Source organism: Pristiophorus japonicus, chromosome 1 (genome assembly GCF_044704955.1).
Source record: "Pristiophorus japonicus isolate sPriJap1 chromosome 1, sPriJap1.hap1, whole genome shotgun sequence".
Lineage (NCBI taxonomy): Eukaryota > Metazoa > Chordata > Chondrichthyes > Pristiophoridae > Pristiophorus > Pristiophorus japonicus.
In genome coordinates, this window is record NC_091977.1 from 515948405 (window position 1) to 515962143 (window position 13739).

At 47.8% G+C, this 13739-nt stretch overlaps 1 protein-coding gene across 2 annotated transcripts in view; it reads left to right on the forward strand.

Annotated features, from left to right (window-relative positions):
- The window catches only part of LOC139277476 (microtubule cross-linking factor 1), a 354944-nt gene that overhangs the window by 219330 nt on the left and 121875 nt on the right, over nt 1-13739 (forward strand). For both annotated transcript variants that reach the window (XM_070895978.1, XM_070895987.1), the window contains exons 5-6: nt 5179-6501; nt 10160-10315. In XM_070895978.1, coding sequence (XP_070752079.1) covers nt 5179-6501; nt 10160-10315 — 1479 coding nt within the window. The remainder of the gene's footprint in view (nt 1-5178; nt 6502-10159; nt 10316-13739) is intronic.

Consider the following 13739-nt stretch of genomic DNA (forward strand, 5'->3'; position numbering starts at 1 on the left):
AAAAGCCGCAGAGATCCTGATGCTCTTGTCTACACTTTTTTCCGAATTTGGCGGGCTAAGAAATCATGCTTGGACGTTCCACGACCGGCCCGAAACCACATTGGATTTCTGGAAGAAATATTTTTCGCTAGCTGTTCGTTCGGTCAGCAGAGGATGATAGAGGCGAGAATTTTACCTGCTACCGATAGGCGTGACAACGCACCCTGGTAGAAATGCACATTTTTGCATCTTTGAAATCCTGTGGCACAGTTTCACGTTGCCAGACTTCATTGTCGGCGACAAGGAGTCGGCTCTTAAGCTTGTGGTGCCTTGCAAGGAGTGTGGTTGATGAGTCGTGTCTTTATTCTCATATCTCTGGCTTGCTTATGTTCTTAAATTACTGGATAATCGCAAGTCCCCGAGTTACTGTACGCTGCTGGTAAACTCTGCCTCTCCCCACCTGCTCGTCTCAATCCTCACCATCAGCTGATTTGCTGGCTCGCTGCTCCCCCCGCGCCCTCCTCTCCCCCCCCCCCCCCCCACTATGACAGCTGCCTGACCTCCTGAACTCCTTTGGAACTAAGCCAGCCCACTCAGAAGTGTTTCACCAATGCCAAGCATACCTCCCCAGCTATGGATTTGAGGACTAAAGGGGCCACTCGCTCCGGTGATCCTGTCAGTCACACTTCAATATGCTGATCTCAGCGGAACTGACTACTTGAAAATCAGCGGAGCTCTTTATTAACATTAAAAGGTCCTCCTATTCTGAAACAGAATAAAACGCTGACAGCCCCAATCGCACTGAGTTCCCAATATGGGCTCAAATTACAGCAGATGATGGGAGTGCAAGTTATTGTGGTTCCACTGTATTTTGGGGTGAAAAAACATTCTGAAACAGTAACACGAATTACTGGCAATTTTTTTTGACTAATATCCAAATCTTTATATGTATATATTTATATAGTTTATGAGGAAAAGTACAGTAGTGTGGATGATTGCATCGCCCTGGATCTGAAGCCATCTTATAGGGGAGAAAAAGTACGATGTCTTTAGTACAAAATTACAACAGTGACTACACTTCAAAAGTTGCTTGTAAAGTGTTTTGGGACATCCTGAGGTCATGAAAGGGGCTATATAAATGCAAGTCTATATAAGTAGAATTATAGAATCTTACAGCACCGGAGGCCATTTGGCCTATCGTGCCTGTGCCGGCTCTTTGAACATATATATAAACAATTATAAACAAGTACCATATAAAATATATGAGGACCAATTTTAACCCTGCCTGCCTAGTCAGGCGCTTGTTCTCGACACAGTCGCGTTATCGCCATTTCAACAGCGCTAATTTTGGTTTCAGGAGAGGTGCCCATCACAAGCAGGCGGGGGCCTCATTTAACTGTAAAAGTTTCGGACCAAAATTGCGCCCAGCGCTCGAGCCGCCAGGGCAACCTGGCAGCAAGCAGTGACGTGGCTTGGTTAAACTGTAATGGTCAGCAGGGTTCAGCGGGGTCATTTGGAACCCAGCTCGATCCTGACCCAGGGGTGACGCGAGTCACGCACGGTGCCAGACCCGCTGGTGATACTTGGTGGCAGGATCAGGGCCAGAAAAGGCCCCGGGTAAGTTTGGATTTGGAAATTTTTTTTTACGGTTAACTCTTGGGTCCGGAGGGAGCAATGGGGGGGCTTAGTGACGGGGGACCATTCAATCTAGTCATGGCGGTGCTGTTCAGCCGCGTGAATTCCCCTGGTGATTCCCGCCTGGAATGCGTCCTCCAACACCGAATCGAGGCCAGGGAGTTAAAATGGCCCCTGGCTCACGCGGCTGCTGTCATGGGCGCTTCCCGACCCCCCCCTGCCCCCACCTTCACTGCCCCACCCCCACCGTCACCCCCACCCTCCCACTACCCCCCCCCACCCCCATCCCTCCGTACCCCACCCCCACCCTCCCACTACCCCACCACTACCATCACCAAGGCCCCACTCATGCCCCGGTGCTATAGTATTTAACATTAGACGTGAGTGCCTGCTCCCAGTTGGTGACAATGGGTGATTAACGCTACTCCATGGAGACAAGTCTCACTCTGTTCTCCCTAAAATAATGATGGGAAACAGCTGTGGGAACGTTAAAAAGTATGTGCCAGCTGAATCTCAGCACAATTTCAGTGGTTTCGACAGTAAAGCCTCACACTCACACAAAAGCAAAATACTGCAGATGCTGGAATCTGAAATAAAAGCAGAAAATGCTGGAAATCTCAACAGGTCAGGCAGCATCTGTGGAGCGAAACAGAGTTAACGTTTCGTGTCTGTGACTCTTCGTCTTTTTACAAACTATGTTCCACATATCCCACGAAAAGGCAGGCATCGCGAGGATTTTCACAAAGCATGCTCCACGTAGTTTCACACTAACATCCCTGCAACAGATAACATCATAATTACGTCACCAAATTAATTGGCAGCAATATGCCCCAGACATAGATTCATTTTTAATGAGGAAAATATGTGGGGTTTTATCAATTATTATTAAAGGCACCAAGACGGTCATTAAGCAGACAAGTAATTGGGAATGTGCTTGTTTCCAGCACACTCCTGCTATTCTTTAAGTGAAAGGTCATAGTTTCGGCAACCTCGATTGTCTGTATTGATGAGGTTCCTGAGTCAGGTGGGTGCCTTGTCCGCCTGAAAAAAAAGATCCAGTGAAAGCGGCAGTGGGTGGGAATAGGGCGATTTTAACCACTCAGTAACCGCCGGGCGTGGTGGGTTAAAATTGCCCCTCTCCTCGCAGTGTTAGCATCTGCTGCTCCTAGGTCAGAGGTCATAGAAACATAGAAAATAGGTGCAGGAGCAGGCCATTCGGCCCTTCGAGCCTGCACCACCATTCAATATGATCATGGCTGATCATGCAACCTCAGTACCCCACCCCTGCCTTCTCTCCATACCCCCTGATCAGGCACAGTTTAAATGTAATGTTACATTGTGTGTATTTTTTTCCCGTATGTAATTGGGGCCAAAAACCTGCCCGACACAGTGGCTCAGTATTGCTACACTGGTGCTGGAGTCCCATTCTTGAGATATATTTGATGGGTGTATCTCTTCAACAAGCTGAGCAGGATTCCAACACCTCTTAACCCGGCCCGTGTTCGCTTATTCAACCTGACAGTGTTTAAATAGCCGTGAATTTGTCGAATCTCATCAATTAGCACAGAAGCATAGTATTTCTCAATTCCCTACTCACTCTTCCCAAAGTAAAACAGTCCATGTGGACCAATTTATCAACTAGTAACTTAACTCACCATTCCGTTTGAACTTAAACCAATGGTTTTTGGAGTGGTAATGCTCGAAGGTTTTATCCTCCTGTAAGGCACGTGTTCCCCTCACTGATTTGCCGTGTGCCGTGCACCGCCCTGTCTGAAAGGAATGCAGCCTGTTGCTAGGCAGCTGCCAATAGCCAGCTGCCCAGCACGATGCATCAGGAGTGGGCCGGTGGAGACCCTACATTCAATCTTCAATTCTCCCTCAGACAGACTGAATGATCGACCCACCTCATTAAAACCTGCTCCCTCGGACTTCTGCACACATACCGGCCCAGAACACTGGGCTGTGAGTGATTGACTTGCAGCACTATTTCAGCTTCCTCCTCTCTCTGGAGGCACCTGCCCTTCCCCGCATGTCAAATGAAAAATTAGTTTTGGCTTCAACCCCCAGGCTAGGTAGGGAGGGACAAAAAAAGAATCGCCCAGATTTGTCGTGCCCGTTGGCTGTCCAGTGACCCCTGCTCGTGTGACGTCCTGTGGCAACAGAGCAGGCTCTCTGCGATGCCCCACATGGTTAAATAGCCTGCAGCCACACGCTGTGTAGACTTACGCATGTGGAATGGCAGCTATGGAGCTGTACCATGGATCGGCATTCCCAGAAGAGCCGATGAACTTTTGTATTTAAAAGCTAGGTTCTAATTTTTTTCTACGTTCCGACTTTAAAATAAAACAATGCCTTTAGTGAGGCATTGCTTTCCATTACAAAAATGGGTTTTACGTGGCCACCTTTCATTGGTATATTTTTCGCCTCATTAGATTGCTTTCAATCTCCCATTAACCAAGTACAAATGTGGCCCCGAGCTTTTTGTCTGATTGCGCTCCTATGAAGCGTCTTGAGCCGTTTCTCTACGTTAAAGGTGCTATATCAATGCAAGTTGTTGCAGGGCAATTTGCCTCTGACTTACTCCCCTTTCTCCCCTCCCTCTCCCAAGGGGAGACGCCTGGTATGCACTCTACAGCTGTTTCATCGTCCTTCAGAGTTGATCTAAATGGAATGTGCTCAAATTAAAATTGATTTAAATTCTCCACATCAAAGCCTTACACGTATAGTGTGCACCAGCGATCAACGCCTCAAATGGGAATAGATTCACTGCACAGCCACGAGCTGACCTGGGCATGCAGTATGGATTTACTGTATAGCGCTTTGGAACATCCGGTGGTTGTGAAAGGCGTTATATAAATGCAAGTCTTTTTTCCTTTCAGAGTTCAGTGATCCAAACCAGTGGTCTCAGATAATTACAAACTTAAAAGTGGAAAGGAAGTTATTTTAAATCACTTACCTATGTGCCTCCCTGTGTATAGTTTGGGAAGGCAGTAGAGCTGTATGTGTTGGGTATTGGGTTACAGCACGGAAAGGCCTGCCTGTGTTCAGTTCTTCGATCTTGTGTAGATTGACTTCATGGGGGGGTCTATGACTGAAAGAATTTCATGCGGTCCTTTGTTAAGGCTGTATTATGAGCCTTTGGCACAACGTGGGAAGACCTTACAATGCCCAGCCTTTAAAGTGTATAAGAATCCACAGTTGGGCGCTCCAGGTGCAGTGTGGCGCTTTCACGGAGTGCTAACCAATCCGCAGTATCTGATTTTCCTTCTGTTTAAATCAATGGGAAATCAGATGCCCTAAGCTGACAACTTCCCGGTCAACACTCCCTGTGAGTGCCATTCTGCACCAATCGTGCTGGACCACAGAATCAGTCCTTTCACATGTCTAGGTCCTTAGGTACATCACCGAAAAACCTTGTTCCGTCCACTCTTCGAAACTGTGCATGCTGAATTTTGGGGTAAATGATGGGAAGCCTGTGGTGTGACTGGTTCTTCTAGTTGTGATCAACGCTTTAACATTGACCTTCTGTAGAGCTCAATGACCTGTTAATCTTTCTAAATTCAGGAAGATAGCGCTGACCTCAAGTGCCAGCTCCAGTTTGCAAAGGAGGAGGGGTCCCTGATGCGCAAGAAAATGGCAAAGCTGGGAAGGGAGAAGGACGAACTGGAGCATGAGTTACAGAAGTACAAGTCCATCTACGGGGATGTGGATAGCCCACTTCCCACCGGCGAGGCTGGAGGGCCCCCCAGTACCAGGGAGGCTGAGCTAAAGCTGCGGCTCAAGCTGGTGGAGGAGGAGGCCAACATTCTGGGCCGGAAGATCGTGGAGCTGGAGGTGGAGAATCGGGGGCTCAAGGCCGAGATGGAGGATATGAAGTGTCAGTACGACAGGGACTGCCTTAACCGGGACCATGTGCCAAGCATCCCCACCTCGCCGCACGGCGACTCGGTGGAGTCGGCTGCCGAGCTGCGCCGGCACCTGCAGTTCGTGGAGGAAGAGGCCGAGCTGCTGCGGCGCTCCATCAGCGAAATCGAGGACCACAACAAGCAGCTGACCAACGAGCTCAACACGCTGAAGTGCGGGCCGGGCCAGGAGCCGGCCTGGATCGAGGACGGGGTGCCCCGGCCTGGCGGCTCGCTACAGGAGGAGCTGAAGGCGGCCCGGCTCCAGATCAACGAGCTGAGCGGCAAAGTGATGAAGCTGCAGTACGAGAACCGGGTGCTGATCTCCAACGTGCAGCGCTGCGACCTGGCGGCCCACCTGGGCCTGCGCACCGCCAGCCCCCGGGACAGCGACGCCGACAGCGACCCGGGCAAGAAGGAGAGCGACGGCGAGGAGAGCCGGGCCACCCCGCAGCCCAAACGGGAGGGCCCCATCGGCGGGGAGAGCGACTCCGAGGAGGTGTGCGAGAAAACGGCGGGCGGCGGCGGCAAGCCACTGGACATCGGCGACATCTGCGCCCTGGAGCTGCTGAGGAAGCAGGAGGACACCGAGTCTCTCGTCAACATCAAGCGCGAGGCCGAGCGCCTGGGCAGAACTGTGGAGCGCCTGATTACGGACACCGACAGCCTGATCTATGACGCCAAGCTGCTGGCGACGAGCACCGCCTCCGACCAGGGCTTCAACGAAGACGGGGAGCGGAGCGAAAGCAGGAATGAGCCCGAGCTGCTGGATACCATCAACACCAAGATGAAGGCGTTCCGCTCGGAGCTGCACATCTTCATGGAAAAAGTCGACCACCTCGGGGAAGGGCTCAGGGAACAAATGGACGATCTCTCGCCGATGCCGAATCTGACGGAATCTGCGAGCTTCCTTTCCTCCGTGACGTCCATGTCGCGAGACTCTCCCGTCGGCACGCTGGGGAAGGAGCTCATCACGGACTTCCAGGTAAGCACAGGCCTTGTCTGTTGTAGATACGTGCTATTGCTGCTGTTGCTTCTGCTACTGCCTTTAAACTAAATTATAGTTTTGCTTCTTTACTAAGCATAAACCAAACTGCACTAAAACATCTACTAAATACATTCTGTAACTCAGCTCATGGATTTTGATGTGAAGCCTCAAAACAAAAAGGAAAAGAGCAACTACTAGTCAGATGTTGGACTCCAGCGAGCAGAGAATATTTACAAACGAGATTGAAAAACATATAGAGACCAGCTCAAATATAACTCAACTATTTAAAGTATAGCATTATTCGAATTCTAAATTTTTGTTTTAATTAAAGAAACTTCAATTTACTTTAAAAGTGCCTTTTTAGAGTAGGCCATACTGTAGAAATTCCTTTCATCTTTCATAAAAAAGATACAAATTCTGCTCCTGTGCTTGCCAGTGTGAGATTTTCACTTTAATGCAGAGAATTGGTGGGCGCAGAAATAAAATTTCTACCCCGTGTAGATCTTAGGGCAGTGATCTACTTGTCCTCTGGTGTTCCAGGACCATCATGGATCAGGTGCAGTGATAAATTCAATAGTGCACAATGTTGTGTTTGTTACTGTAGCCCATACACTCTCTAGGTAATAGTCAGGCTAAGTGATTACGGGGTGGGGGGGAAAAGGGGAAGCTTGCAGTTGCTGCAGCCCTGGGCTCGAGCAAGTCCGCAATAGCCGGCCGAGGGAAGGAGAAGGAAATGCTTTTCCTCTTTCTGTACTATTTCCCCCAAATGTTGGAAGCTGCACCTTCAGCGTGTTGGCCAAGAGCTGCAAACCTGCTGTCTGACTGAAATACTGGTGTGAGCGATGTTTTACTGCCTGCTTCCTGAAGCAAAGTAGGGTTCCCACTTGTCTGCTTACAGGAAACAGTCACATCATGGTTATGTTACTGGACTCGTAATCCAGGGGCCTCCACTAATCAATCCGGAGAAGTGAGTTCAAATCTCACCACGCTGGGGAAATTAAATTCAGTAAATAAATAAATAAACAAGCTAGTGTCAGTAATGGTGACCATGAAACTACCGGATTGTCGTAAAATCCCATCCGGTTCACTGATGTCCTTTAGGGAAGGAAATTGGCCGTCCTTACCCGGTCTGGCCTGTATGTGACTCCAGACCCACAGCAATGTGGTTGACTCTTAACTGCCCTCTGAAATGGCCCAGCGAGACACTCAGGTATATTCAAGAAGGTGTCTCACCACCACCTTGTTGAGGGAAGTTAAGGATGGGCACTAAATGCTGGCCTTACCAGCGACGCCCACATCCTAGAATTGAATAACTGAAAATGGCTGACTGCACATTTTTAAAATATCTGATCCTCGAATAAAAGTCCAGGCTTTTCTCCACGTGACAAGCACACGTTAATTATTTGGGTTATGAAAGATTTGGATGAGTCTTCCTTGGCTTCATCTCAGATTTAAAACCGTGATTAACCCCTTTCCTACCTTTCCCCCCCCACCGGACCCCTTGCTGTCAGACCCCACCCCCCCCCATTTGATTTTGAACTCTGCAAAATATGGCAACCTTGTTTGCATTGTTTGAGCATGCTCATAAAGCTGAGGGTGTTCGTGTTATGGAATGGTAAACATGCACGACGCATACACCCTGATAGCTCAGTGGTTAAACAAGCCATGTTATGGGGCACTGGCCCGAACAAACTAGGACCAACACCTGCTTTATGCTGAGTTAGTTCATCGCGGTGGGGAAAGAGGTGGATGCTCGACAGTTTGACTCCAGTGTCCTTATACTAAGAAGCCTGGCCTGCACCACAGCACACAGTTTTATTTTGCAGGGCTACAGTGGGGGTGTGCATCCTGCGATGTTGGCCCTGCCCATTTTCTGTTCTGCTGCCGTTCGCTCAGCTCATCACACTGGAGTGTTAAATAAAGCTAATAAAACTCTCCCCATAAATACATAGGTTTTTGTCAGACAAGGGTATTAAGGGATGTGCAACCAAGACGGGTAAATGGAGTTAGGATACAGATCAGCCATGAACTCATTGAATTGCGGAATGGGCTCGAGGGGCTGAATGGCCTGCTGCTGTTCCTATGTGCATTGACATAACAAAAGAACATAAGAATTAGGAGCAGGCATAGGCTATTTGGCCCCTCGAGCCTATTCCGCCATTCACTCAGTTCATGGCTGATCTTCTACCTCAACTCCCCTTTCCTGCACTATCCCCATATCCCTTGATTCCCTATATACTGGTGCAATTAGAAGCCATGCTTTCATAGTAGCTGACAGCTGACTAAAGTTTATACCAAACCTTAATGAATGTTTTAAATTAATTTACAACTATAAGTGGTAAGGAGTTTGATGGATTTCTTTGGTAGGCCGGGGAGATCTGTAAATGGGTGAACAGAGCATATTGATGAGCTGTGAGACTCTGCTGTTCTACCAGCATCAAACAGACGAATCTCACCAGTTACAATTCTATTTGTCCCTCCCCGATGAGTCCTGGGTTGATTATACAATGGTGGCAAATGGGGCGGGGGAAGCCAGATCGGGAAGTATGTGCACAAACTTCAAATTGCAAGCCTGAACCCCACCTCTCCCCTGCCATGGAGGGGAAAACAACACTACCAGGCCACTAATCACTGACTAGTGTCGTGTTGATTGTCGATAGTTTGGAGCTTATCTTAGTGCCTTCCATAGTTTGCTGACAATCACTGTCCAGCTTCAGATGCTAAGAATGACCATTTTAGCAAGGTGCCCGAGGCCTGTTGCCATCAGTATGACCCACTGCCCTCAGAGAGGAAATGGAAATAGAAAAGATTAATCTCCTCAACACTGCCCATGGCACATTTAGAGATGGTTCAGACTAAGCACAGAATAGTTCATAAACATCACTAAACTTCCTAAAAATTACAATTGGCAGACGAATGTTTAATACATTTTTCCGCAAGTGAGGTGAGACCCCTATTGAAATAACACTTATGTTTAAAAAAAGCGATCATTCATCCACTGACATCACCAACAGTAAAAGTGTGGGCTTATCCACTCATTAAGGGAAGAAGTCCCGATCAGTAAGGAATTCTTCCGATCCGATTCCATGAGTTGAATTACAGAATACCAGAGGCGGTTCAAGATGCACAATTCGCTAAAATGATCCACGGAAAGACACAAGGTGCGCGCACCGTGAAATCAAACGCTCCCCTCTCCTCTACGCAAGGGAGCGCACGGTGTCCTCGGACAGGCAGCACGAGGATTTGTGGATGGTACGTGCCTTTGGCCGAAGAACCACCCCTGGATGATGCTTTCTGCATGGCTCCTGCGAGGCTGGGCAAACCTTGTCGCCAAATTCTTTCACGATCTGTAAGCTTGCCGTTGGTTTGATTCATGCATCCTTCATTGCATGCGCCTCATAACCAGTGTTTGCATTCTTTTTTCCTCTCTTTCTCTTTTTACTTTTCAGATGTTTCAGCCCATCATTTTGCTCATTCTCATTTTGGTTCTGTTTTCATCACTCTCTTATGCCACTGTGTTTAAGTTGGTTTTCCTTTTCATGCTTTTCTTTGTCTTGTAGTTTTTTAGTCGTCTACTATACCCATTTTTGTTTTTTTTTTTATTTCTCCCCCCTGTCCTCTGTTGTTTTTGTTAAATCGCCCATGCACTCAACAGCCCAAACTGAGGGACCAGCCAGAATGGCAGCTAGTCCCCGAACACAGTGAAGAACAAGAGACCCTTCAGATTCCAGGCGCTGTGGACCAAAATCGCAAAGCAGACGGAGACTACAAAATATATAGGACAGAAGACGAGAGCTGTTTCAGTACAGAGGTAACTCAAGACATTAGTTATTGGTAAATGCTGTTTGCGTTTTTTTTTGAGGGACAGAACTTTGTGTGACCTAGAAATTGCAGTCCTGCCGTGTTGGATTCCCAATTAGGAGGCATGGGTTCAAATCCCTGTGTTGCCCGATATTAACCATTGGGATTGTCCCGTCGGGCTCGCTTTGCCAATCTGCCTTTGATCATCAATACACAGGAGGCCTGTAGAGGAGGCAAAAGGGGATCTCATGCTGCAGGGATCAAGATGTTGTCTGTGTGGGACAGGTTGACCAATGGTGGTTTGAGCATTTATGAATATCCTGGAGTATTTGCTTGCATAACTTTTGGGATCAGTGAGTATTTATGAAAAACTTTCTTTTAGAAATGCAACTGGGTGCAGTAGAGTCCGTGGAATTGTACATGGTCTGTGGGTTCGATGAGGCGCATGGCTGGTTTTGTTCTTACTGGGTCATTGAATATATTTAAGATGGAGATAGGCAGATTTTTGAACGAGAAGAGAGTCAAGGATTGTGGGAAGTGGAGTTGAGGCCAAGATCGGATCAGCCATGATCTTATTGAATGGCGGTGCAGGCTCGAGGGGCCAAATGGCCTACTCCAGCTCCTATTTCTTATGTTCTTATAAGAAATAGGAGCAGGAGTATGCCATACGGCCCCTCTAGCCTGCTCCACCATGTAATACGATCATGGCTGATCCGATCATGGACTCACCTCCACTTCCCTGCCTGCTCCCCATAACCCCTTATTCCCTTATCATATAAGAAACTGTTTATTTCTGTCTTAAATTTATTCAATGTCCCAGCTTCCACAGCTCTCTGAGGCAGCGAATTCCACAGATTTACAAACCTGAGTGAAGAAATTTCTCCTTATCTCAGTTTTAAATGGGCGGCCCCTTATTCTAAGATTATGTCCTCTAGTTCTAGTCTCCCTTATCAGTGGAAACATCCTCTCTGCATCCACCTTGTCAAGCCCCCTCATAATCTTATACGTTGCGATAAGATCACCTCTCATTCTTCTGAATTCAAATGAGTAGAGGCCCAACCTATTCAACCTTTCCTCATAAGTCAACCCCCTCATCTCCGGAAACAACCTAGTGAACCTTCTCTGAACTGCCTCCATAGCAAGTATATCCTTTCGTAATTATGGAAACCAAAACTGCACGCAGTATTCCAGGTGTGGCCTCACCAATACCCTGTATAACTGTAGCAAGACTTCCCTGCTTTTATACTCCATCCCCTTTGCAATAAAGGCCAAGATTCCATTGGCCTTCCTGATCACTTGCTGTACCTGCATACTATCCTTTTGTGTTTCATGCACAAGAACCCCCAGGTCCCGCTGCATTTTGCAATCTTTCTCAACTTAAATAATAACTTGCTCTTTGATTTTTTTTCTGCCAAAGTGCATGACCTCACACTTTCCAACATTATACTCCATCTGCCAAATTTTTGCCCACTCACTTAACCTGTCTATGTCCTTTTGCAGATTTGTTGTGTCCTCCTCACACATTATATTTCCTCCCATCTTTGTATCGTCAGCAAACTTGGCTACATTACACTTGGTCCCTCCTTCCAAGTCGTTAATATAGATTGTAAAGAGTTGGGGTCCCAGCACTGATCCCTGCGGCACCCCACTAGTTACTGATTGCTAACCTGAGAATGAACCATTTATCCCGACTCTCTGTTTTCTGTTAGTTAACCAATCCTCTATCCATGCTGATATATTACCCCCAACCCCGTGAATTTTTATCTTGTGCAGTAACCTTTTATGTGGCACCTTGTCAAATGCCTTCTGGAAGTCCAAATACACCACATCACCTTTATCCACCCTGTTCGTCACATCCTCACAGAATTCCAGCAAATTTGTCAAACATGACTTCCCCTTGATAAATCCATGCTGACTCTGCCTGACCGAATTTTGCTTTTCCAAATGTCCTGCTCCTGCTTTTTTAATAATACTCTTACTTAGCCAGCGTCTGATGGGTTAACCAAGGAAAAGCACTGATTGTCTATGGAAGTATCTTCTCTCGCTCTCTCCCTTTCATGGGAGAGGAGGGAGAAAATAGGAAAGTATGAAATTAAGAAACAAAAAAATGCAGATAGACTAGAAACAAACCAGAGTGAAGACTGAAGGCCTGTATAATGATACTGGGGCCTGTCCCAGGGTGGGGCCTAACCACACTGACTCTCTGCTTGTGCAATGTGAATTGTCTGTTTCCAGCGTGGGGGGGTGAATCGCGTAATCATGATCCTACTTTTTAGAAATTTGTTTTTTTTCTGTTTCTGGCATCCAGTCAGTATTGAAAACGTTCTGACCTTCCAGAACATCAATTTATTATCAGCGAGACAGTGTCCCACGCAATCATATACACACTGCAATCGTAGAGAAATGCCTCAGTGGAACAGATTTTTATTCACAATGTATTTGTGACAGTATTTTCAAAAGAAGGCGGATTTTGTGAGTTTGTGACGTGTGCGAGGTTTCCTTAAAGTCGTCCCTCGCGCTTGCACTTGTTAATTGTGTACAGGACACATGAATGCATGCTGTGGTTTATTAGATCCATGAAATCGAGGAAGACTTGCTTCCCTCTAAAAGTGAGTTCTCAGGTGATTGTACAGTCCAATTCAGGAATTACAGTCTCTGTCACAGGTGGGACAGACAGTTGTTGAAGGAAAGGGTGGGTGGGGAGTCTGGTTTGCCGCACGCTCCTTCTACTGCCTGCGCTTGATTTCTGCATGCTCTCAGTGACGAGACTCGAGGTGCTCAGCGCCCTCCCGGATGCTCTTCCTCCATTTAGGGCGGTCTTTGGCCAGGGATTCCCAGGTGTCGGTGGGGATGTTGCACTTTATCAAGGAGGCTTTGAGGGTATCAGTGAAACGTTTCCTCTGCCCACCTGGGGCTCGTTTGCCGTGCAGGAGTTCCGAGTAGAGCGTTTGCTTTGGGAGTCTCGTGTCTGGCATGCGGACGATGTGGCCCGCTCAATGGTGCTGGTCGAGTGTGGTCAGTGCTTCGATGCTGGGCATGTTGGCCTGATCGAGAACACTGACGTTAGTGCGTCTATCCTCCCAAGGGATTTGCAGTATCTTGTAGAGACATCGTTGGTGGTATTTCTCTAGCGATTTGAGGTGTCTACTGAATACGGATGTGTATATGAAAGTACTATGACCCACTGCCAGACGCTGGGTAGCTTCCCTCCTGCCCCCCTGCTCCCCTCCTGCCCCCTTGCTCCCCCCACACACACCCACACACTTTTAGTGCCAAACTTGGCTTGGCTTGGCTTGGCTCGCTCATGGAGCCGCTGGGGTTTTGGCCCCCTCGTGTCGCAAGTGCCGGCTGATGCTCATTAACCGCTTGGTAGTTGGCCTGAATTATGCTGATGAGGCCTGAACCTAATTATGGCCAGGCCATCCAATGCTGGA